The 25,067-nt window shown below is 32.7% G+C and overlaps 4 protein-coding genes across 4 annotated transcripts; all 4 read left to right on the top strand.

Annotated features, from left to right (window-relative positions):
* Positions 1–363: 363 nt before the first annotated feature.
* On the top strand, positions 364–6,228 carry Bma-cpsf-3 (cpsf3-prov protein, putative; the record flags this gene model as incomplete). The annotated part of the gene is made up of 14 exons (XM_043082198.1): positions 364–416; positions 652–715; positions 824–1,126; positions 1,459–1,712; positions 1,966–2,111; positions 2,564–2,691; positions 2,894–3,052; positions 3,499–3,564; positions 3,918–4,088; positions 4,325–4,387; positions 4,642–4,750; positions 5,059–5,228; positions 5,464–5,602; positions 5,969–6,228. The coding sequence occupies 14 exons, from the start codon at positions 364–366 to the stop codon at positions 6,226–6,228; spliced, it is 2,085 nt and encodes a 694-aa protein (XP_042938132.1).
* Positions 6,229–10,527: 4,299 nt separating this feature from the next.
* Positions 10,528–16,008, top strand: Bma-gly-4 (glycosyl transferase, group 2 family protein; the record flags this gene model as incomplete). Its single annotated transcript, XM_001898334.2, has 14 exons — positions 10,528–10,686; positions 11,125–11,282; positions 11,779–11,859; positions 12,156–12,325; positions 12,667–12,732; positions 13,040–13,249; positions 13,430–13,517; positions 13,772–13,875; positions 14,216–14,342; positions 14,475–14,567; positions 14,655–14,738; positions 15,063–15,192; positions 15,568–15,672; positions 15,835–16,008. 14 exons carry the CDS (start codon positions 10,528–10,530, stop codon positions 16,006–16,008), a joined length of 1,749 nt encoding a protein of 582 aa, XP_001898369.1.
* A 2,058-nt stretch (positions 16,009–18,066) lies between these two features.
* Bm6940 (Glycoprotein 25L2 precursor, putative) lies at positions 18,067–19,506 on the top strand (the record flags this gene model as incomplete). Its single annotated transcript, XM_001898335.2, has 4 exons — positions 18,067–18,288; positions 18,660–18,830; positions 19,057–19,157; positions 19,362–19,506. 4 exons carry the CDS (start codon positions 18,067–18,069, stop codon positions 19,504–19,506), a joined length of 639 nt encoding a protein of 212 aa, XP_001898370.1.
* A 1,169-nt stretch (positions 19,507–20,675) lies between these two features.
* On the top strand, positions 20,676–23,782 carry Bma-dhs-24 (oxidoreductase, short chain dehydrogenase/reductase family protein; the record flags this gene model as incomplete). Its single annotated transcript, XM_001898336.2, has 9 exons — positions 20,676–20,773; positions 21,173–21,316; positions 21,589–21,719; positions 21,981–22,057; positions 22,413–22,543; positions 22,676–22,818; positions 23,088–23,205; positions 23,288–23,395; positions 23,581–23,782. The coding sequence occupies 9 exons, from the start codon at positions 20,676–20,678 to the stop codon at positions 23,780–23,782; spliced, it is 1,152 nt and encodes a 383-aa protein (XP_001898371.2).
* Positions 23,783–25,067: the final 1,285 nt, after the last annotated feature.

Here is a 25,067-nt window from a genome sequence, read left to right as displayed (position 1 = left end):
ATCGAAAGCGGAACTGTTTTGAGATTTGTGGAGAATGTGGAGTGTAGAAGGGATGGGGTTGGGATGAGGCATTGCACACTGGCCATCATGTGGAGGGGGCAGTCTATTTAAAAAGACCTGAGGATGCTCCTAGAGGTTTGGTGGGGTGCGGGAGGTCGAGCTGTTGAACTGCTCAAGGAACTAAAGACTGTAGGGTGGTAAAAGTTATAGGAGGTGAGATATTGGGCGAGATTCGCGAGTGGAATGAATGTTTAGACGTTTCAGCGCTTTTAATACTGCAAATCTTTGAGGAGGCGAAGTGTGCGTTATTTGGATGAATTTTTAGGAAGGTATTGGATAATAATAAGGAAATTCTGCTGTAAGATGGATACTGATGGTATGGACGATTTCTCTGACACTCTTGTTATCACACCATTGTAAGTTTTTTATTCATGTAGTGCTTCGAGACGAATAAATAATTTTATTTCTTATAGTAATTACTGGGCGAGGTAATGTCAGTTAGGAAGCACTTGTGAAAAGTCGGTATCTCTTTTGTAAGCATCACAAACTTCACTCACCGTTAGTAGTATAGTAGATTCAGTACCTTACTGCTGTTATCTTTAGTAACATTATCTTTGCGCTTATATACTTTCTACTACTCTCTCTTTGCAGAGGATCTGGACAGGAAGTTGGTCGATCATGTCATTATTTGACTTTTAAGGGAAAGAAAATACTGGTAAGATTTTTTTTTTCGTATTTTTCAGATTACGTTAGCATAAACACATCTCGTAATCATTTCAGTAAAATTAGTAAACATTTTGTGGGATGTTCATTTCGTTTTTAGCTAGATTGTGGCATACATCCGGGTATGAGCGGTGTGGATGCACTTCCATTTGTTGATTTTGTGGATTGTGAAGAGCTCGATCTGCTATTGGTGACGCATTTCCATCTGGATCACTGTGGTGCCTTACCGTGGTTGCTCGAAAAGACAGCATTCCGCGGTCGATGTTTCATGACGCATGCAACGAAAGCCATTTATCGTATGTCGATTGGTGACTATCTGAAGGTTTCGAAATACGGTGGTTCAAGTGATAACCGAATGCTTTATAATGAAGAGGATCTAGAAAAAAGCATGGAAAAAATTGAGGTTGGGAATATTCATAACCACTTCTACTTATGTACCAGTTCTACTTTCCTTTCGATTAAGTTAGATAATATAAATTCTCATGATTAGCTTAACTAGATTTATTATTACCAGTCTTATTTATTTTTGGTTTTTATTTTTATCTGAAATATCTTCCATGTATAAGAATCTACGTTTTTCTAATTATGTTTTTTTATGTGGAGACTTTGTGATTTTCCTCTTCATTGTTCACATAACAGTCCCATAAATTTAATAAGCTTAACTTATGGATGATCTGGTAATTTCGTCATTATAATCCCAGTACCAGTAAATGCCAATTTTATGCTTCTATTTAGGTAATTGATTTTCACGAACAAAAGGAGGTGAATGGTATCAAATTTTGGTGCCATGTTGCGGGTCATGTTTTGGGTGCCTGTATGTTTATGATTGAAATTGCTGGCGTTAGAATATTGTATACAGGAGATTTTTCAAGACTCGAAGATCGTCATTTATGTGCCGCTGAATTACCTACTGTATCTCCGGATGTTTTGATTTGTGAATCAACCTATGGGACTCAGGTTCACGAGAGCCGCGATGAAAGGGAAAAAAGGTGCTTGGAAATTTTAGAGAAATACATCGAGATTGAACTTGGATGTAAACCTGATTATGTATGAGAGTCTTTTAAATTAATATTGTTTCAGGATGAATTTAAATGGTTGAATAAGGTCGATTGCATTACTAGTTTTTTGTAGAAAGAAAAGATTACTTATTTGTGGAAACAAAAATTTGGTTGTGTTTTGAAAGTAATGAATGTAGAAGTAGCGTGCAACTTTTTTATCCAAATAACACTAACCATTTTTCAGGTTTACAAGCATTGTTCATGAAATTGTTGGACGAGGTGGACGATGTCTGATTCCTGCATTTGCTCTTGGACGAGCTCAAGAGTTACTACTTATTTTAGATGAGTATTGGGAATCTCATCCTGAGCTACAAGATATTCCAGTATATTGTTAGTTCCTAATTATTATTTTCAGTTCAGAAAGAAAACTCTGAATTCACATATCATATGGGAGATTATAATAGATTTACTAATCGATGTAAATGAGCAAGTAATGTATAACTGGCTGGATGATAGCACTTTTTATGGTTTTAATATTGTGTTATTGGTATAAATTTGATAAGTCTTATGGTTCCATTACATAATAAATACCCTGTAATAGCTCACCCTATAAATTATTAGAAATGGAGTGCAAGAGTCAAAGTATTTTCAAGAATAAGTATTTCCACTACCAGTGAATCGTTAGGCTTAACAAATCTTTAATGATTAGGGACTGGACTTATGATCTCTTTTTGTGGTGAATAATGTTTTTATTATTTTGCCGCTGGGAGTCATATTATCATATTATGAATTATTTCTTGACTATGATAAAAAGTTGCTTCTCCTAAGAACATTGCTTTTAGATGCAAGTTCGCTGGCAAAAAAGTGTATGGCAGTGTATCAAACATTCGTAAGTGGAATGAACAGCCGCATACAGAAACAAATAGCACTGAATAATCCATTCGTTTTTAAACATGTTTCCAACTTAAAGGTATGATTATTTATATTAAACAATGATTTTTTTTTTGTCGTGGGCTTTAGTGAATTTTTATTTGTTCACTGGAATTTTTACGAAATGCTCTACTTATAGCATTTTGAAATATGCACTCTTGATTTGTTAATAGTATTTGTTATTTATCTATCAGAATTTCAATAACCTTATTCATGTAAAAGTTTTAAAAATCAATTTGCAGAGTATCGATCATTTTGAAGATGTGGGTCCATGTGTTGTACTTGCATCGCCAGGTATGTTGCAGAATGGTCTCAGCAGAGAGCTTTTCGAAAACTGGTGCACAGATTCTAAAAATGGTTGCATTATAGCTGGTTACTGTGTCGAAGGGACGCTTGCTAAGGTTTGCTTATTTTTTCAGTATTTTATAGGACTCGGTTTTCTTAAGTTTTGAATTAAATTATTATCTAACTTACTGCATAGCTGTAACTGCAGCATGGCTAATAAACTTGAAACTGCCGATATATGTGCTAACCTTTGGTTACAATAATATAAGAAAAAACAAAAATAAATGCAAAACATATTAGATCACGAAGCTAAAGAAAAACTAAACATTCGGTTTTACTTGAAGTCTCTAACTTGCAATGGCTATGGAAATTCATGCTTATACCATACTGCTGTTTTCATTTAATAAATTCATTTAATAAATCTGTTAATATTTCCAGTAAATCTCTACATATCTCTATTTTGTTTATAAAATTAAATCAATAACAGATATATTTTTGTTGCGTAAATGGCAAAAAAATGCTTTTATTTTTTAAATAAATGTTGGATGCCGTCAATTTTCAGCATATCTTATCAGAGCCGGAAGAAATTGTTGCAATGAACGGACAAAAATTGGCTATGCGGTTGCAAGTGATTTTCTAAGATTTTAAGACTTGTTGAATGAATTTTTTAAAGCGAACATTATTTCTTAGGTTTTTTTTAAGTGGTGTGAACTCAAAAACTTAGTTTTAAATTTTCAAAGCACCTGCAATTCGATCACATAAGAATAATTTTTGCGAATTATATTTAGCTTTTTTTTAACCAGTAAAAGATGAAGATGAGATATAGTTCTGTAAGGATCTTCATAATGAAATGAAAAGCAAGTTTTTGGGATAAGAAAAGATGCTTTTCTTCACTTAAGAATCACGCTTTTGTATGCTTGTTTTCCTCAAATTCTTCCTTATTGGAAAACCGAATGAAGTTTAATTCCCAGTTTATTTCAGGTTGCTTATATCAGTTTCTCGGCACATACAGACTATACCCAAACATCGGATTTCATTCGTGCTCTTCGCCCACCACATCTTGTGTTGGTGCATGGGGAAATGAATGAAATGAATCGTTTGAAAGCAGCAATCATAAGGCAGTATGAAGATGAGTCAGATTTTCATATCGAAGTAAACTTCAGTGGTTTTCCGTTTCTTGATATTAAATTTTTAAACAGAAAATGCATACTTTTCGATTGCTAGGGAAGCCATTGATAAGCTTCCCTATAATCATTGTTTACAAAATAATATGAGCGGAGGTAACAAGCACTTTTTTTTTCGATTCTGTCAAATCTTTACTTGAATGAGAATTTAGGGGAATTTTATAAACTTGGAAATTCCAAACCAATGCCTTTGTTATTTTGCAGGTTTATAATCCTAGAAATACTGAATCAGTTGAATTACATTTCAGAGGAGAAAAAACTGCTAAGGTTCATTTTTCTTGAATTTATTTTCCAAAGTTTTTTGCAAATATAGCTAAATGTCATGATGAAGCATTTCATATGCGAAATATGTTTTCAAAACTTTTCGAAAAAACAATCCGTTCCAGTTCAGCTAGAGTTTTTGAGTTATTTGTCGAAGCAAATTTAAATTATATCATATTTCTACAGATCTTTAACATGATGCTGTTATGTTAAAAAAATATTATTTGGTAAATCTGGAATACTTTTCGATTAATTTAAAGGTTGTTGGAAAAATGGCGATGACGCCGCCAGGAGATGGACGGGTTTTGAGCGGTGTCTTGATTCGACGAAATTTTAATTATCACCTGATGCATGCTGATGATCTTAGCGGTATGTTTTATACCCTTTTGTTTTCCTCGAAATTTACTCCTGGTAAAGTTTCAAGATTATGTGTAGAAAAAGACGCAAAGTGAGAGTACTGGTAAGTTACAGTATGTTAGATATTCCTGGATGGATTTATATCCTGATTTCTGTTTTTTTTTTTTTTTTTTTTTTTTTGATGTCTATATTAGTGCGATGTCCGTGCTGTTGTTATTCGACATTTGCTTCTTCTCAAGCTGTTATATAATGGTGATCTAAATTTTCGGGTCATTAATAGTATTACCGCTTTTTAATGATAGATTTTTTTGTACCTGCAGCATATACGGAGTTGTCAAACAGTATCTTGACACAACGAGAGAGTGTCTTCTACAGTGGTACAATTACATTATTGCTTCATAATTTGCAACAAGTGGCTGGTGATGTGAGTTGTGATGAAATTGACTCCAAAGATACTTCTGATCCGACCCATACGATCAAACTATTTGATGTTAGTACATTTTATTATATGATAGGAATTACCTCACCACATTGCTATAGATTATGTATTGACTTCGAAATACTACAATTCCATTTGTTCATACAAAGGAAGATGGTCATTCTCAAGCTTTTATATCTATGTTTTTCAGTTATCAAACTAAATTTGTAATGGAAGGGAGGGCCAGAACTTTGCAGCTGCTTCATCATTTACCTAACACAATAATTAGATATTTATATCTGAACAGGAGCGGATCCATGTGTTAGTTTATTACTCGCAACATGTCGCTATTATTGAATGGACATCAAATCCAGTGAGCGATATGTTTGCTGACGCAACTCTGGCTGCAATTTTACATGCACAAACAAATCCGGTGCCTGATAAAAGTGGGTTCATAAATATTTCTTTTTTGATTAAATCAGTTTTATCTATACATGAATGTTTTTACCAAAGCAGATCATTGCTATGTATGATAAAAGAATCAGCTAAAGAAGTCCAGAACAGAAGTCCGGGTGAATTTATAAATGTTTATAAATGTTACCTTTTTAGTTTTTGTACATTTTTTTCCGTGCGATCAAAGCATATTTGATAGTTATCTGGAAGTGGTTCCATAGTTATTTGTCTACTATCCCTATTTATCTACTCTCCCATCTAAGTATTGTTCTTGTCGATCATTGAAAAGTTCCTTTCAGGAAACTTGAAAACGGAAGTTAGAATCATATTTACTGATTGAGATCTTCTTTACATTTTAGACCTTGCAAAATGGAATGTAAAACCTAATGAGACGGAATGTTTGATGAAAACGTTGGCTGAACTATGTGGTGACCAAGCTGTTATTCGAATGACTACTAATGCAATTGAATTATCTGTAGATGGGAAAGAAGCTAAAATAGATCTGGACACAATGCATATTTCATGTACCGATCAGCTGTTGCATCATTTGATCTCTTCCGTATGTCAGAAAATGATGAATTCCCTTTTGCCGGTTTGCACCTTAACAGTCGCGAAGTAACGATTTGTTGAGAGAAATTTGTTTCTTTCATGATGAATTGGTGAGAAAACGTGTGGATAGAAGGAGGAAATGAGTCGTGATTAATATCCAGACTGTGTCGGAGGGCTGGGAAGTGATATTGTCATTTGATTATTATGGGTAAATAATCTTTATTGAAACTGTGTTTTGTCATGATTTTAAACAAAATTTGCTCAATTTAGATAAGTAACTAGATCAATGGCATGTTGGGCTAATTGTATTAAAGTTATTTAGGTCAATTGGCAGTTAATTTTATTAAGATAGAAACTAATAAGATACGAAGTTGGTTTATACTCTTTATCTTGGTCACTTTTTATATTGAATTATATTGACAGAGTTATTTATAATGACTTGTCGGCTAAGGTTTCGAATGTGTTCTGAATACATCCATGTTTCAAAACCACTCAGAAGCAACTCTTCTGCATTTCAAAAGTACTTCCACTATATACTGAATAAAAGTGTGCAAAGCAAATGGTTGAATAATCTCAGAGATAGGATGTGAGGGTTATATCAGCACAAATCTTCTTTGTAATCGTAGACTAATGTTTTCTTAATTTGTTACAACATTCTCATATCATCGTCATCATTCTGGTTCTCCATCCTTTGTGTGATCAATGTCTATCCAAGTAGATCGGAGTCGTTGATTATTGTCAATGTTGTTTCTTTGCAAATGTTCACCTCGAAAGCAACTGTTGCGTTGGATTTTTAAACACGCAAGCGATTTAGATATAAGAGGCATGCTTGCAATGTATGTTCTACAGCTCATGTATTACTTCATTGCTTCCTAGTTAAGGAATTAGTTGATTTGATACTTTTATCGTTGTTATTGTCATTATCATTACATGACTGGTCACTGTGATAAGTTGGAGTTGTTGATTATCGTCGAAGTTGTTTCTTTTGCAAATGTTCAGTGCGGGAGCAATAATAATTGTAAATAAACCATTATTTTAATTCTTTTGTGCTCTTTGCATTGTTTCCTTATATGAAAAGAGGAAATGTTTTCAATAGGAATTCAATAGTTCTGCAATAGTCCATTTTTTTTTAACTTAACAAAGAGCTCTACAAAGGAATTTCTGAATTGTATAGTTTCATAATTTACATGAAGGAATGGAGAAGTGCAGATGTTGCAGACGTAATTGTAAAAAGCTCTATGACAACAGCAGAATTTCATACTTACACTTCAGTGCATATATCTAGTACTTGTAAAGTTTAACTTCTAATTCTAAGTGGTATTTCAATCTCTTTGTTGATCTTTGGGGAAACTTAGGCCTTTAAAAAATTCTTATAAAACATTTTTCAGAAAATTCTTTAAAAAGCTAGTGTATACACGAATTATATATAGTTTGGCTTTAGCTAATGTTTTAGCATTGGACTTCTGGATTTTGAGAGGCTTTCAACGGCTGAGTACACATAATTTTGTGTCTTTATCAGCTAGTAGGAAAAATTAGCAAAGAAATGGATTTGTATTTCAAACAACCATCTGGTGCGGTGGAGAATATCTAAAATCGGTTCGTTCTAATACTAATTAGTATGAGTGCGCTTTTCGTTGCTTTGCCTCTGTTAGAGCAGTGCGATTTTAAATGTTTTCAATTCGGTATTATATCTTTGAATCAAATATCACACTGATAAATCTTGTACAACTAGCTGCTTCTATTGCTGCTTATCACATGTGTGTTGTTGTATAAAATTGAAAGAGAAAAAGGAAATAATTTTGTCCATTCATTCTTTACCTTCATTCATCTATAATATCATAAGTTACAGTTACACAAAATAATCGAACATTCATTGCAACGTTGGTGGTTTCAGCTATAATTTAAATCAATAAATTATCTCCAAACAAAAGCAATCATTACTGAACTATTTGTTTCATAAGATAACACTTGATGAAACTACTTTATTCGAGAGAAGGAATTGTTTATTCATTATTTACAGAGAAGATTATTATCCATTATTTACAAAAAAAGAAATTATTTCGTCTATACACATCAATAATCACATTTATTATGTAAAATTCGTTTCTTTTGTCCTATTTTGCGCAAATATAATGCTCAAAGGAAGCTTTCTTTCTTCATTTTGAAAGTACTGTAACAAAGAGAAGTGTAACATAACATAGCATATATTTATTCTTCTTATTAACAATATTTTCTCGTACTTTCCATTCCAATTATAGTGCGAAGAGAATTTTTATGCTGAACACTGTTCGCTGAACTTATTATTATTGAGATTACCCGATGAAATCAGTATTTCAATTTGAAATCTAACGTGTCTCATATAACGTTAAATAATGATTCAAATACATCAGTGTAATTTATAACTTTGTAACTTTGAAAATTTCACAAGAAAATGTAGTATAAATGATGGTAATTGATAAGTTACAACGCATAAGTCTTACTACTATAAGTGATCTCGTAAAGAGAAGGAAATATTTACAGTATAAAAGATTTAACGAACCTAATAGGTTGTATTTTGATTAATCTCTAACATAGGAGTGTTCTGTTATTGATTACAGACGTTAAATGATTCAAACACTCTTCCGTCATCAATTATTTGAGCACTGAGCATTGAGCATTGAAACAATGAGGACTGATCTGTGCATGCCTATAGCAAAGGTTGTTTGTTATGCCAAGCAAGGAAATGGCTAAGTTGACATTGCTACCGAACAAATGGTGACATTCGATGACAATTCTCAGGTATATCACAAAACCATCATCCTATCTTATTATTTCCTCATTACCTTAGCCATCAATAACTGTACAAGTGTGCAGTGACCATTTAGAACGCAAAATTTTCACATAGACGTTGTTAATTTCAGGACTATAAAATTTGTCTTGTCATGTGGATGCAGATTGTGGGATTAGCTTCCACACTGGTTAGGGTTAAGTCGTGTATTTTTGGCTCGTATTGACGTGGCCAAGTATTTTTTAGGGCATCGATATGTTAGTAGCCCTGTCTTGAGTGCCATAATTTTATGCTGATAATTGAATTTTCGTTAATAGTACTTCCAGCTGTGCGTTAATGTAGTGCATGGTAGATAAATTCTAGCTTTACCTTTGCACAGTTACATTACTGCTAACTTATTGTTGCTTGGAAGCATCTGATATATTAAACTTCTATTTTGCTTTCCTCTTTTGTCCGCTTTATCATATTTTCAATAGAAGCATCAGTTACGAATGGTCTTTAATGACTGAGTTTGAGTTCATGTTCTTGGTAGATTTTGAACAGTACGCACTGTTAGTAGTTGAGAAGAACATGCTGTAAGTAGAACCATTTCGATTGTAGTTTTTAACTGTAGTCGTTTAAGCTGATAGACGATTTTGTTTTGTTTTATTATCCATTCGCTTCGTCAGTATCTATGTGGTTTAGAATGGATGTAATGTGATATGTATGTACAGTGGATGGTTTCAGTTAAACAAGCCCGACAAAAGCATCCAGCTAGCCAAATGGTTGCAATGAACCCATCGGGAAGGAGTTAATTTCTTTGCCCAAATTGATTGCATTTTTTGCCGAGAAATCAGTTTGGGTATATTTTTTATTAATAATAGAAATTGCGTTTTTACTAAACTGACACTGACTACACTATCGCATTTTTGTTAAGCCTTTTATCGGTTATTTGTTGCATTACAGTAGTTAGATTAGTGACAGCATATGTTAATTACAAATTAGTAGCTTCATTAATCCAGGTATTGCCAAGTGATAAAATCGTTAGAGAGTCAACGGACTGCTTTTGAGGTACCATATGATTGCAGACTTTTCATAATCTTTCCTGGTTTTGTATGCTGTAAAATCCCCCTTTAGATTCCTTAAGAGTGCTCTGCGTAAGAAAATTTTATCTTAGCTTGCTGCATTTAATAGCTAAATTAGTAACATTAATACATCAAACACTGAGTCCGAAGTTGAAAAATACTCAATTATGAATTGCTATCACTCGTGGTAGTTTCTGTTCTACGACATAGATTACATTCATTTGACTTTAGATACTTTTTTTCAACTTTAGCGACCAAGTGAATGAATTCGAGAGACCGAAAGACAGTAGTGCTTTTCTTCAAAAATATTTACAAATGCCAATTTAAATTAAAATAGTTTGAATATTATCTTAATATTGGATTTGACGCTAAGGACTGTTATGCTGAAAATTGCTTGTTTATAAGTTAGGACAGCATCGCTTGTGCTGCTTTTTTGGATTATGAACTAGTTAGCTGCTATATTATCTTATGTCTAACAGATGTTTTTGCACCAAGCGCATTAAAGGTAACCCACATTTCTATAGGTTGACTAGTAGTGATGGTGAGATGTCGAGCAAAATGGGCATTATCATTGCTTTTGCTTGCTTGGCTTGTAACTGTTGGCTATATCGTTTATCACAGTTATAACAATTCTTTATTGAATTCGTTTGCGTCAATTCCTGCTCCTGGAATTTACACTGATGCTGTTTTGCGAAAGGTAACGCATTTTAAAGTAATTGTAATCAGCCTTCATTACCAGTTATATTTCAATTGAAAAGGCCAGAGGACTGATTAGATCGATCGGATTTAAAAGGGTGGAGTGGAAATTTGTTATTTTTCATTAGTCTTTTTAAAGAATTCAAATAAGCTTTTATCAATAGTCTCCTGCATCAGACCAAAACTGATGCTCCATCGCGGCTCTAAGGGAAAGAGTATTATGATGGAATTCTGAAATAATGAATGTTTTCTTCTATCCCTCCTTCACTAATAAAGGGTTGCATATAATATGAAGTGTTTGTATGTATGTATGTACTGTTTCTTCCTAAAAGTCAAAGAACGATAATTTCTGGAGTGATGGTTCGCTGAAAAACCATTTCTATCTATCCTGAAGATGTAAAAACTACGGTGGTCATGGAAATTGATTATCTTTTTTTAGAAATTTTGGCAATCTTTTGAAAAAGCTAGTACTAATTTAAAAAGGAATCAACTGAAGAATGCTATTGTTTACTCGAAACCGGAAAAAATTTTAAATTGGAAGGATTTTAACCATGAAGCCTTTTTGAAAAAGGGTAGTTTACAACCAGGTGAAGACAGGTAATTCTTTTTTCTTTTTTGCATTGTCCATTATATAAAATAGTAAGCTGTACGTATTTATGAATTTTATTTGCTAAAATATGGATATAAAGAGATTGTTGTTCATTATAAAATTTTCATTGGACTATTACGCCAGATTATTTTAAGTAACTGTTTGTTTAGACTGTGAAGGATTTGCTGAAGATTTGTTATATAAGAACTTCGTTGTGTAATTAAATAAAATAACAGAAAAGTACATTATTTGCATTATTTCATAGATATTGAATTAAAGGCTTTCCTTTACTCCGTTTGCGATAGTTGCATTAATAATGCAATGAAATAGTCTTTTTTTTTCCTTTTTCATCTTTTGGGCTAATAATCACTTGGAGAAAAAAAAGAAATTTTTGCTGACATGAAGCATGTGTCACTGCTTTAATTATTTAACGGGCTACAGCTTCTTAAGCCATATGATTCCCAATCGAAAAATAGCTACATTGCTAACGGATTGTAATTTTAGATACGCTGCAAATAAGTTTAATCAGGCCGCCAGTGATGCAACAAGGTGGGATCGTGATATTATCGATTCCCGGGAAGCAAGGTAGACTTGGAATTCTTATTCGGTGTTCTTAGTCGAATTCATATACTTACTGTTGTTAATTTCTTAGTAAATTTTAGGTTTTATAGAAAGAAACTATGAATTTAGATTCTAAAATGATGTTTTAGCTTTTAGAGTTTTTATTGAATAGCAAATTGAGAGCGAATGAGTTTCTTTTTCTACTCTTCCTTTTGGAAATCTGTAAAAGAGACAAAATACCAACGATTCCTAAAATTGCTTCAAGAGCGGCTTCTTATAAGCAATATGCGAAAAAACTATAACGGGATTCCATATTTCAGTTGTGGAACACTGATATACAATGTAGAAACTCTACCGTCAACTTCAGTTGTAATAACCTATCATAATGAGGCACGATCGACACTGCTGCGTACTATCGTCAGTGTATTCCTTCGATCTCCACCACAATTACTTCACGAAATTATTCTTGTTGATGACTTTTCAGATGACAGTAAGTGTGTTAGTTGAAACGAATTTCCTGCAGAGTAAGATATCCTGTATTTTACAACTTTTAAAATATTTTTAAATATGAAAATGCGGATCATGGCATAACTGAATAGGAATGATGACGTTCATTATAAATTGTTGACTGGCATTATGGATTTTCTTCAGGATTGTTTCATTTACGATATTATAGGAATCTATGAGTTTTGAGCCTCCTGTCAGTAATAAGTTGTATTCTTATGTTCAGTCTTACATTGAATATCGCATAATTTGTATGAATATTTGAAGAACTGTGTCCAAAATTTTTATAAGCACCTTTTGAAATATACTTTAGCAAACTTATTTTAGTCACAATTGGAACAGATTTGCTGCCAATAGAAAATGTTGTTGTTATAAGAAATACAAAACGTGAAGGTTTGTTCGAAATTTGACGAATTTTAAATTTAGAAGCTAAAAACTTGATTTAGCATTTTAAAAGATGATACTGCAGACACTCAAAAAATTTTTTTTCTTTGTCAACGTTGACTGACAAAGTTTGTCAGAAGATTGGATTAAAAATAGTGGAAATTTAGAACCTGGCAATAATGTTTGAAACTGAGAAGTTTTAAAAGGTATCGTGAAATCTTGACTTTTGAAATTATTTAAACTAAATTCTAAAAACAGATGCAAAGTGTGAATTGTTTTTTGTTATTCATTATTATTTATTATTAACAAATTTGAGGTTTGATAAGATCACGTGTGAAGGGATCAACATTGGCGCGTGCCTCAGTGCTTACTTTCTTGGATAGTCATTGCGAATGCAATGTGAACTGGTTAGAACCACTTCTTGCACGTGTTAAAGAAAATCATCGAGCTGTCGTTGCTCCCGTTATTGATATTATCGACAAAGATACGTTCAAATATGTTGCTGCGAGTGCTGATTTAAGAGGAGGTCTCACTTCTTTTCGGATAATTAGAAAACGCATCATTGCAACCGAAATATGTAGAAAATGCAAGAAAGAGTATTGCTCACTGTCGTGTAAATCAGACACATCGATATCGAAAAATTTCATAAATGCTTTAAACTGTTTTGTTTTTCATACAATTTGATTCCATTTCTCATCTTACCTAGGATTTGAATGGAATCTCATCTTTAAGTGGGAATATTTGTTGGGTAAATTACGAGATGATCGACATGCACAGCCTACGGCACCAATAAGGTAGGCTCCTTAAATTCTTTAATTTTACGGTCGTTTTTCTACACGTGAAGTTATTCTTCGCACCACCTAAAGCACCAAGGAAGGAATGTGATGATGCTTTTTAGCATCACTTTTTCCCAGATCAAGTGTTGTAAACACTTTATTCTTTAAATATGATTCTAGGCTTTGTTAAATTAATGTTAGGTAGTTAAGATCTTGATTATGCCATATGTATTTCATTGTTTCATTTATAAAGTGCTTCATGCTGGTTTTAGGACGCCAGTAATAGCTGGTGGTTTGTTTATGATTCAGAAAGACTGGTTTGAAAAACTAGGCACATACGATGAACAAATGGATGTTTGGGGCGGCGAAAATCTTGGTTGGTTTATGAATTTTAATTTCTTATTCAAGTTTTTATAAGGATCCTAAGTTTGTGAAGTCTGAAATAAAAATCCGCCAAAAATGATATAAGATTAAAGCCTTTTCTGAACCTACTCAATAATGAAATTGGTAGCTCACAGGTTGAAGTATGCAAAGTAACGTGAAATGCAGTCATTGTGTTCTTATTAGTCTCAGTGAGATTTAGCAACTTTAGTTGTCTTATTTGCTAACAAAAAACAAAAACATTTGTTTTTCATTATTGTTGTTCCTTCATATTTGATAATTTATTCTCCTGTTTTATTTGATGAGTTTATTCTCCTGTGACTATATATATGTAGAACTGTCATTTCGAGTGTGGCTGTGCGGTGGTTCATTGGAAATTATTCCCTGCAGTCGAGTTGGTCATGTGTTTCGGAAACAGCACCCTTATACTTTTCCTGGTGGTAATGGCAATGTTTTTCAAAAGTGAGCTTTCGTTAAGATTTTTGCTACGCTATAAATTCATGGGTTGCAGAGTTCTCTGTTTGAGTCGATGTTTATAGCTATTTCGCAGATATTGAGATCAAATCTATGGAGACCATAAGCTTATTTTTGTAGAAATACAAGACGAGCTGCTGAAGTATGGCTAGGCGATTATAAGTATCTCTATTTAAGGAAAGTACCATCTGCTCGATATGTTAATTTTGGCGAGTAAGTGTTTTTTTTTATTCATATTTTAATTGGAAACTTTAAGTTCTTACGGTGATCATTTTACTTTATTTTATGTTTTTACTACAGCATCACGGCGAGATTGGATCTAAAGAAAAGGTTGCGTTGCAAGGATTTCGACTGGTATTTAAAAGAGATTTATCCTGAGTTGGCGTACGTTTTTTTTTTTTTTTCCAGTCTTCTTGTTTATTTTCTGTAGGGCTTTCCTAAATGCAAACATACGTTCATCATTAAAGGTGGAGTTCTACTGACGTTAAAAATATATGTTCATTTTTATTGTTGTAAGATTATTCAACAAATTAGGCTAAAAAAGAATAGGAATGATAAAAAAAATAGTGAAGATTATTTGATTTTTCCCTAAAAAAAGCATCTGAAGGCGGAAATTTGAGCTGATGAAAGAACAGAAGAATCTCTTGTAACATCTTGAAAATGGAAAAGGTATGATAAAAAGTGAAATTTCCCGAAATTCTTATTTAGAATTCCTTCAAAAGAACAAGGACGATACCTGACGTTCAGGCAAGGGAACGTTTGTATTGACTCTTTGGGCAGGCATACAGCTTTATCATCCGTCGGTATTTACCGTTGTCATGGTACGGGAGGAAATCAAGTATGATTTGTTATGAAACAAGATTTTATTATTTGGAAATGGATATGCATGTTTTATTGAAATTCCAAGTCTCTGCTAAACTGGAATCAATGCAGTCTGAAATACTGGGATTAACTTTATATTCAAGATTTTTTTTTTTTTTTTTTGAACTCAACAATTGCCAAAGCAATCGACAGAATGCCTAAGCTCGTATAATTGAGTTTCTATTCCAGTTTCTATCGAGTTCTTATGGAACATTCTTATACTGTTTCAAACGAAAGTCCCGTGCTGCTCTGATTAACTTTATTCATATAAAATAAGACTTGCTCAATAATGCGTCAGAAAATTTTTTTTTTTTCATTTTATAACTTAATAATATATGTTAAACTCTTATAGGAGTGGGTACTAAATGACAAATTTGGTGTTTTAAAGAGTCCATATTCAAACTTGTGCATAACGGATGATGAAAAGGGAACGCTTATTCTACACTACTGTAATATGGTCAGATTTTTCCATTATTATTGAAGTTCAAGTCATAATTTTATCTTACTAAGAATGTATAAAGCCATTTTGGGTCACTTGTGGTTTTGATTTATTGATTCTTCATTTAATGATATGGAAAAGTTCTTCGTGATAAACTGTATGTTAATTTTACTGTTATAGACTAGGGGGAGATGGATTTTGGATGAAACAAACGGAAGACTGCTCAAAAATAACCAGTGTACAGCTTTGCTATTGTCAAGTTCTGGTGATCGAGATAATGTTCTGGTGTTAATGCCATGTGATGTTACGGATGAACGGCAGCGCTGGATATTTGAGAAGCCTCCAGCATTTTGATTTCATGTTCGTGCAATATGAATTTTGCAGTATACTTTCTTGTAAAAATATCTATTTTAGTAGATCTGTTTTTAAACTTTGTTGAATTTGTTTGGTCTGGAATTTTTCAGATCAGGTGCTATCTTTGCCGTTTTTGCTTTCATTCAAATTGGTATCCAGTGAATAGTGGCGTTCATGCATTTTTATTGGTGTTAATTAATTCCATAGTTTATTTAAGATTTTTGATTCATTCAATGTTTAAACTTCTGTTAATCTGAACGGCTTAGTTTTTAGCAACGTTCAGGTATTTTTTTTTTTTTTTTTTTCAGGAAACAAATCTGAATTTCTTTTAATGTTAAATGTTACTTTTATTTCATCAATTTTCCACTTATTGTATTTTTCTGCAAAAACTAATGTGCTTCAAATCGGTGTGTGAGGATGTGTAGTTTCGATAACTTCGCGTCTTTATTTACTTAAACTGCATAACTTATTTGCTCAGAAACTCAATTATGAGTAGTGGATTGTGTCCTATCTTTCGATTTTTTTTTTTTTGTTGTTACTCCATTTTCTTTCGAAAAGTTAAGTATTTTGCGAATTATATGTTTTTTCTGAAAGCATAAGTAGAAAGTTTTTTTTCCTCCCTTCAAAATAGGCGAAATTTTTGGTTGAAATGAAGGAAAAGAAGTTGTAATCTAGCTTCTCTAAGCTTGTTTTCTTCCAGCTTTGTTTTGCATAGTTATCATTTTATCTTCGTTGGAATTGGGTTTTTTTTTCAATAATTGAGTTTTATCAGCTGTGATAACCATTTTAATTTTAATATAGCCATTTTAACAAAGATAATTTTATCAAGCAATAAAAACGATCAAAAATAAAGCTGTAGTAGCAAAGAACTGAATCCACTAATCCACTGAAAGGGTAGGTAGCATATTACTGAAATTACTTGCCGTTCTTTCCGAATTTTTTGCTATTTTTTTTCATTTTCTTTATATATTGTTCAAAGCTAAGCCAGTGAATTTCATATTTTTGCTTGTACAGCTCAGTGCATTTTATATTTTCTTTAATCCGGTGTTTTTTAATTTGCCTCTCCTAGTCTTACGCTTATTGGCTTTTTACAGTCTACATATAACCAGTTTCATATTCTTTATTCAGCACTCATTTTTTATTTTTCATTATAGTATGTCACGTTTTGTTTAGAAAAATTAGGTCTTAATGAGTCAGTATGTTATGGATCAATTTATTCTGCTGATTTCACGGATTAATTTTATGGTTTTAATTGGGAATTCACCTCAGAAAATGAACTGTCTTTCTTGCCACACAATAGTTATTAGTTTATGGAAAGATTAGTGAATATGCTGTTGATTCATGCCGAATGCAAAATTAGCTGAGGTTATGGAGTAAAGCAAACATTGCCAAATGTCCAATGCCATTCTTACTATGGTTGTAAGATGAGAATGCTTTTTTAAAAATTGTGACTATTATTACGCAACAATCTTTGTTTAATTTTTGCTGATGTTAAACCCATATAGTATGTCAATGTTTGATATACATAAATTATGGTTTCGTTGCAATTTTAAATAAATTGAAATTTGCGTTCATTAAGATTATTGTTTTTATAAGTTTCAAATGTGTTGCTGAGGTCACATTACTGTAGCAAATTTTATGGTACTATTGTCATTACCCAAGAGGTGATATTCCATGATTTAGAGCTGGCATAGCGAGATAATTCCATTGGTTTTTGTTTTTGTTTATTAATTCTTACGGTACACAAAGATCCGTAATTTCTGTCATTTAACCTTACCAGAAGCAAGCGAAGCGCTTAGACAAAATGTTTATGATTCAGATAGTTTTAAAATGCACATATGGAGGTGATTTCATGAAGGGATATGTAGCATTTGCACAGGGAACGGTCCTGAGTTCGCGGAAATTCAAAAACTGCTTAGCCACACTGTCTGCATTAATACTCAGATATCAATTAATTACCTCTATGTTTGCTAGAACTTTTTTGGTTTGACTTAAAATCCTTCCATTTGGTGGGGTTGATGTTTCAATTTAGAATGAAATTTATTATTGCAGATATAAATGTCAGTGGTGTTGCTTCTGGTAACTTTATTGTGTAGTTCGGTGCGCGCTTTGTATTTCCATATCGCTGAAACTGAGCGGAAATGTTTCATTGAGGAAATACCTGATGAAACAACTGTGATTGGTAATTACAAAGTGATGTTATATGACCCGAACACGAAAGGTTATGGTGAGTATCCGCGAATTGGGATGCATGTCGAAGTTAAAGATCCAGAAGATAAGGTAATTTTTACTTAGTCTCGTGAGTGGGCATGAACGGGAATAAATTATTCAAAAATTACCTAGAATACTAGTCGACGTGATGAAGTTTTCCCCATCAATGTTTGAAGATTCAGTTCACTTCAGTTGTGTATTTTGTTCTTTCAAATGCACTAATGTATCTGTAATGCAAAACATACGCTTCTTAGTAATGTTAGGATTAAATTTATTTCTCATGAATAATCTAATGAGTGGGAAGATTTTGATTGTAATGGTCTTTGTGTTATTTTATTATTTTAAAATTTCCTTTCATGACGATATCTGAATCATATGTTACTCAGTCATTTAATAACAATGAAAAGTTCAAATTTCCTTAACTGTTTACTGCGTTTCAGGTAATCTTGTCAAAATTATATACCAGTGAAGGACGATTTACATTTACCTCCCACTCACCTGGTGAACATTTCATCTGCTTATATTCGAATTCAACATCTTGGTTTAGCGGCGCACAGTTGCGGGTATACCTTGACATTCAGACTGGTGAACACACTCAGGACTACGAACAAGTAATATTATTTATCATTTAGTAATGAACGAAAGCAGTATTTCGAAAGTTACATTACTCTCAAATCTTGTGGCATCTCATTTAGAATTTCACTTGATATAACGCAAATTTTTCTATAATGTTTCAGCAACCTACTGTTAAATTCCTGTTTTTTGCAGGAACTACCAGTTTGTCATAAATCTGTCAATTTGTTATAAATCTTTATTAAAATACATAAGTCATTTTAGGTAGCCGCAAAAGATAAGTTGAATGAATTACAACTGCGAGTTAGGCAGTTACTTGATCAGGTTGAACAGATTTCGAAGGAACAGAACTATCAACGGTACAGGTATGCGTGTCATCACTTTCAAAGTGCTTGAAAAATTGTGACATTTGCTAAAAAGATTAGCAGGATTCTTGTAGTGTTATGCATCACCAATATATAGCATGTATAATTGAGCTTTCTAAAAGTTGTCAAATTTATGTATGTCAGTGGTTGCAATATTCTCATTTCATCTGATTTCTCCCACTTGCAATTGTGAATTAATTTAAGGGAAGAACGTTTCCGGCAGACAAGCGAAAATACGAATTCACGAGTGCTGTGGTGGTCGATTGCACAAACAATTGTACTATTATTAACCGGAGCTTGGCAAATGCGTCATTTGAAGGGATTCTTTGAAGCTAAAAAACTTGTTTAATCACCGCTTACCTTTAGATTTCATTTTTGCACACTAATAGGTTTTATATTTGTTTTTTGGGACTAAATGCTTTTAGAATTTTTTTTTTTCTCAGATTATAAGGAAATGAAACTTATTTTCTTTTTTATTTTAAAAATTGTAGATAGTTATTTGACTTTTTTTATACTTCTATCATGAATGAAGCCATGGGAAAAACTTCTAAAATTCATTAAGAGTAGCTTTCGATTGTGAGGTATTAATTGTAAATTGATGTTAATGTTGCAGTTATTGTTTTACCTGTTGTATTCTTGGATGTTTACTATAGATTAGATTAAAATATATTAGTAACTAACTTTATTTATTAAAAGTCACAATTAACAGAACCGAGGCAGAAGTACGAGATACTGATGTGAGGTAGATGACGGATTTAAATGATGTCGCAATGATCCAAAATATCAATAAGGTATTAATGCCAAGAAAACGTGATTAAATACTGTTTTTTATGCGAATTGCATGTTGCATATTTTATTGGTATAACTTTGTCATTGTTCCGTTTGTTGTTGAAGCACTAAATCATGTTCTTACGCATCTAAACTTCCATTTGATCTGCGTTATTCATCAAATGATGATTTTCATGAAAAATCGATGTTCGTATGTAATACGAACCTATTATTTTCGATCGTTTGTAATATTTGGAGTCCTCTGATTAATTCTTATTTTTATATCTCATTCTACCAATTTACATTTGGGCTCTATTTTTCATGGTTGTTATTCATTTCTTTATTTCTTTACCTTCAAGATATTTTTTTTTTTTTTTTTTTTTGCAAGATATAGCATTGTTTGGCAACGTTTGTTTAAATTACGGGAAGCAGTTGGTATTTTTTCTGCATTTCGAAAATTTTATCAGCATAAACAACGGGAAGTAACTGATTGGTGTTTAGAAAGATCTGTGGGGTAATTGTTTTACTGTCCACATATTGAAATATTTGAACCTAATTCTTCATTGCTCTGCAAAGCGAACTGAGAGAAGACATCAATGATATAATGGGATTAGTTGTTTGCAACATCTCTTTAACCAGTCGTAGATACAGGTAATATGTCAGCACTTGGCCGAGATTTAAAAGTTGGAAAGATGAGGTATTGCTGAGCGTTGGAAAGGTAAAAATTGCAAAGGTTTTACAGGAATATTAATGTACGTTCCAAAATGGATGGGAACGAGGGTATCAAAGGGTTGGATGGTGGTACTTGCTGTGAGTGCAGGTGCTAGCGGGGCCTACTACAATTACTTGTATGGTTTTTTTTTTTTTTTAATCGGAATATAGTTTTTCCATCTAAAAGTGTGAGTATCAAGATATTGAAATGTTTATGCTGTTTGCACTGAAAAATTTTGTTTTAGCAAAAAAATTGCAAATGTATGAGTTGTGCAAAGATGTCCTAACAAAGATGTTTTATTTTTACGTTGTTATTACATATATAATAGCATTTCAAACATTATGCAGAGAAAGTTTGAACAGTTCTTCTCTCCCATAATTATTTTGTGAGCAAAAAATAAATGTTAATAGATTGATATAAATATGTTCCTCAAAAGTGATGATGCTGAATGATTTGCATTGTTCCAGTTAAGGTTACAGCTACTTCCAACATTTTCCAATTAAAATGCTTTAAATGTTAATTTGCTTGATTTCAGTTACGGTAAACCACACGATAATTATAAATTGGAGCATGATTTGGTGAATAAAACATACATCGTTGTGGGTGCCTCTTCAGGTATTGGCAAAGAAACAGCCAAAGAATTGGCAATGCGAAAAGCAAAAGTAATTATGGCTTGTAGGTGGGATCATATATCATTATTAACATAACTGTAAAATAAAATTGTTAGTTTAACACAATGTTTGCAAGAATCTTTGAAATTAAGAATAGAAAAACATTTGTTTTTTTAGCTGTTTTGCGAACAAATGTTTGGACTGCAACAAGGCATACTAATTTAACATTTTGACGTTGAAGTCATCATTAATATTCAAAGGTTGTGATTAGTCTACAAATGCAGAGATAAAGATATCAAGTGACATAACTACTCATACTTCAAATTAAGCAACTTTACAGGAATAATCGTAAATGTATTGAAGCTCGCCGAAACTTAGTAATAGCAACAAAAAATATGGAGATTTATTGTAGACGTTTAAATTTGGAGGACTTTGACTCAGTGCGAGAGTTTGCTCTCAAACTTAACACAGGTAAGATTAGCTAATTAAAAAGTTATTCCTTGTAGCATTACTTTTTTTTTGGCCTAGAAATGGAAATTCCGGAATTTTATTTTAAAAAATAGATTTTTCTATACATTCCATAAATTATAGAAACATTTTAAAAGAACAAGAAAGTTTTCTAGTCATTGAAGTTATTATTAAACGGAGATATGTTTCCCGGCAGAATAAAGCCTTAGATTTGAAAAACTGATGCACATCAATATCTTCCTGCAAAATGATTTAGTTTTATAGGTAAAGGAAATATAGGACAAATTGACGGTATAGTTTACAGTGCAGCTACCGCAGAATCTAGTCGGCAAACAAATAAGGTTAATGATATCGTTATAAAGAAAATTCTTAACATTATCTCATTCTTTAAAAGTTTTTATTTTGTTGAGCTTGAATTTTCGAACTTTATTATTTGCACTTAAATTCTCGTCAGCAATTTGAAAATTTTAATCGTTATGTGTTACCAGGCTATGTCAAAGGCAATCGATGCATGATTTACGCTTCTTCATTAATTTTCCTTTCTACCATAAAATAAAAGAAATAGTTTGACAATTAGCATTACGAACCTTTTCAAAGAGCTGTTTTTATTACCAATACTTTTCATGCTACTGTTTTAGATGCGTTACATTGATTTATTCACGATTTCGATTATTTCAGTACATAACTTTTTTGCAGCATCACATCGAGCGTACATTTGCGACGAATCATTTGGGACCGTTTTTGTTAACTTCACTATTGTATGATCGGCTGAGGAAGCAGTCAAGTCCGGTTCGCCTCGTGTTTCTGAATACTTCAGATCTAAAGCTGTAAATTATCTATTTCATTTTTCAGAATTTGCATTTCATTTGATACTTCGCTGGACATGTCATATGAAGGATTTCTGCTATCCTCTTTTTTGAGATAGATACTTATTTTATTTAGCCTAACATTTTTTACAGAGATGAGTTAAATTTTGATGATTTAAATTCGGCAGACTTAATGAAGTGGCTAAAATCTCCTGAGAAAGCCAGAAAGGATGCTTACTATCAGAGTAAACTTGCTTTGGCTCTTTTCGTGAAATCGTTGTCGGAAAAGGTCAAAAGTCAGTTTTTTTCAAGGAGGCTAAATTCAGTACAGTCCTTATTTTTTCTAAATTAGAAAGAAATCTATGTGTGTGTTTTTCTTTTCTGATCTTTCGCCTTTTTCTCAAGTGAGAACTGAGAAATGATTGTTACATTGCAAAAATGAATATGATAAGCAGAGGATAAAGCAAAGTTAGATGCCACTATTTACTTTTGAACCATTTGGGGTTATTCATTTGTTTCTCTTTTACATGGTGCAGTCCCAAATCCCAAATTGCTTTTGATGCAGATACAAATCTACGAGTTACGATGGTTGATCCAGGTTATACAAGAACTGACTTATTTTATCGCTTAGAAGCAGCCGATAATAGAATATTTTTTATACGGTGGTGTAAATCTCTTAAAAGGTAATTTTTTGTGGATCCATTCGAAAATTTTGAAAAGGTCTTCTTAGTTATTTGTCCTCTCAAAAGAGTGGGAATTTTACAGATGGGTTTATGGACTCGTTGCTGCACAATCGGTTAGCGATGCCGTTCGTCCCGTATTATATGCGCTTGTGGATGAGAAGATGGAGGGCGTGAACGGGACTTTTATGAAGTTAGTTTTGTTAAAAAGTTTTGAAATCTCTAAGTAACTCTGTCCCACATACCTGTTCTTTCATGCGTTGGCATTCCGTTAAAATTAGGAAGCGTAGGTACAGTCATAGACAAACATGTCGACTTCCTGTACCATGAAGCAGTTTTTCGTATTTCCACAATCTTTTAACGTAAAATAAATTATAGCTCAGTTAGAAGCGAACTACCATGGCATCAGTTAACATCGGATGAGAAAATTCTCAATAAGTTATGGATAACTAGTGCTAAATGGACAGAAACAGGTGTCCATCTGGAACGTCTTCAGCAAGATTTGAAGAAATCGAAATTTCAAGAAAAAGGTGGAGTACAAGACGTGAAAGTTAGAACGGGTTGGTTTTCATGGTTTTGACAAGGACTTCTCAATAGTTTTTCTCTCATTAAGTTTGTGAGGGAAGTATCAATAGAGGTCAAGATGTATAAGGATGATGAATTGAAACGGACAACTGAAATCTATATGATTTGAATGTTCATGGTCTTACTTCATATTTTTTGATAGAAGTATGCAAGCATCGTTATTATTTGTTGTTGTTACATTGTCCATTTACGAATAAACTTTTCATTAAGTCATTTTTAACACTATTTTTCAGGCGGAATCAATCTGTAGTGAAACTCTCAGGTTAAAAGATGAGTGTGATATTTGTTTTTAATTTTCTAAGTTTTACAAAAAGAAAAAGTCCTACAAAAATAGAGACCAAGAAATCATAAATAAAAAAAAAATGATATTACTACAAAGCATAATCTGGCTATTACTTGGTAGAACTATAGTGCCTCTTACTTCCATGTGCATTTAATCATAAAATAACAACTGTCACCAGCTTTCTTGTTGCCCATAAATTACCTCATATTTTAGGGTTATGAAATCAATTATAAAGTAAATATTTAAAAGAGGAATTCGATGTTACGCGAGACATATCCTTAACGATCCTTTCTCGATCTTTAGTGCTTAAATATTCCCTCAAGTCTCATCTCCCAAATCCTCCAGTAGATGATATTTCGCTCGTCCGATTGTGCTCAGCGATTCATAAAACTTGCGAAATTCTTGTACGATAGAAACATATTATGGATCATGCGAGAACGAAAAGAAAGATGTAATGAGGTGATAGCTGATGTTTTATATTTTGCTTAATAAGGGAAGTATTTTTGAAGTCCAACGGGATGTTTTGTAGATTATTATTTTGGTATTGTTAAGGTATAATAATAGCAAATTAATATTTCGATGAATTACTTAGAAAAAAATCTCAAATAGTTTCGACGTTAATTAGTTCATTAAGAGATGTCACGATGGCGTTCTGTGACCATGATGGACTGGATGAGAGGAAGGGAGCGAGAAGTAGATAGGTCATTAAGTTATTGGGCGTTGTCAAGAGTTAAGGTGCACTCTTGCCTTGATCTTGATTTACTGCTAGTATGTATGGTGTATTTGTATGATGTATTTAAGAATGAACAACTGTTATCAGTAATGAATAACATTATTCACATAACGAGTGAAAGAACGAAGAACTTTAGGCATGTTGTGTTTAGGCCCTTTTGATATCTTAAATTGACTTCACTTAATTCACTTAAAATTAAATTAAAATCTTCATGTCATGTTTAGGACTATAAATTGGAAGTTTTTCTAAGCAGAAGTTTGACTA

Source organism: Brugia malayi (genome assembly GCF_000002995.4).
Source record: "Brugia malayi strain FR3 genome assembly, contig: Bm_v4_Chr4_scaffold_001, whole genome shotgun sequence".
NCBI lineage: Eukaryota > Metazoa > Nematoda > Chromadorea > Rhabditida > Onchocercidae > Brugia > Brugia malayi.
This window is presented reverse-complemented; position numbering and strand designations above follow the sequence as displayed.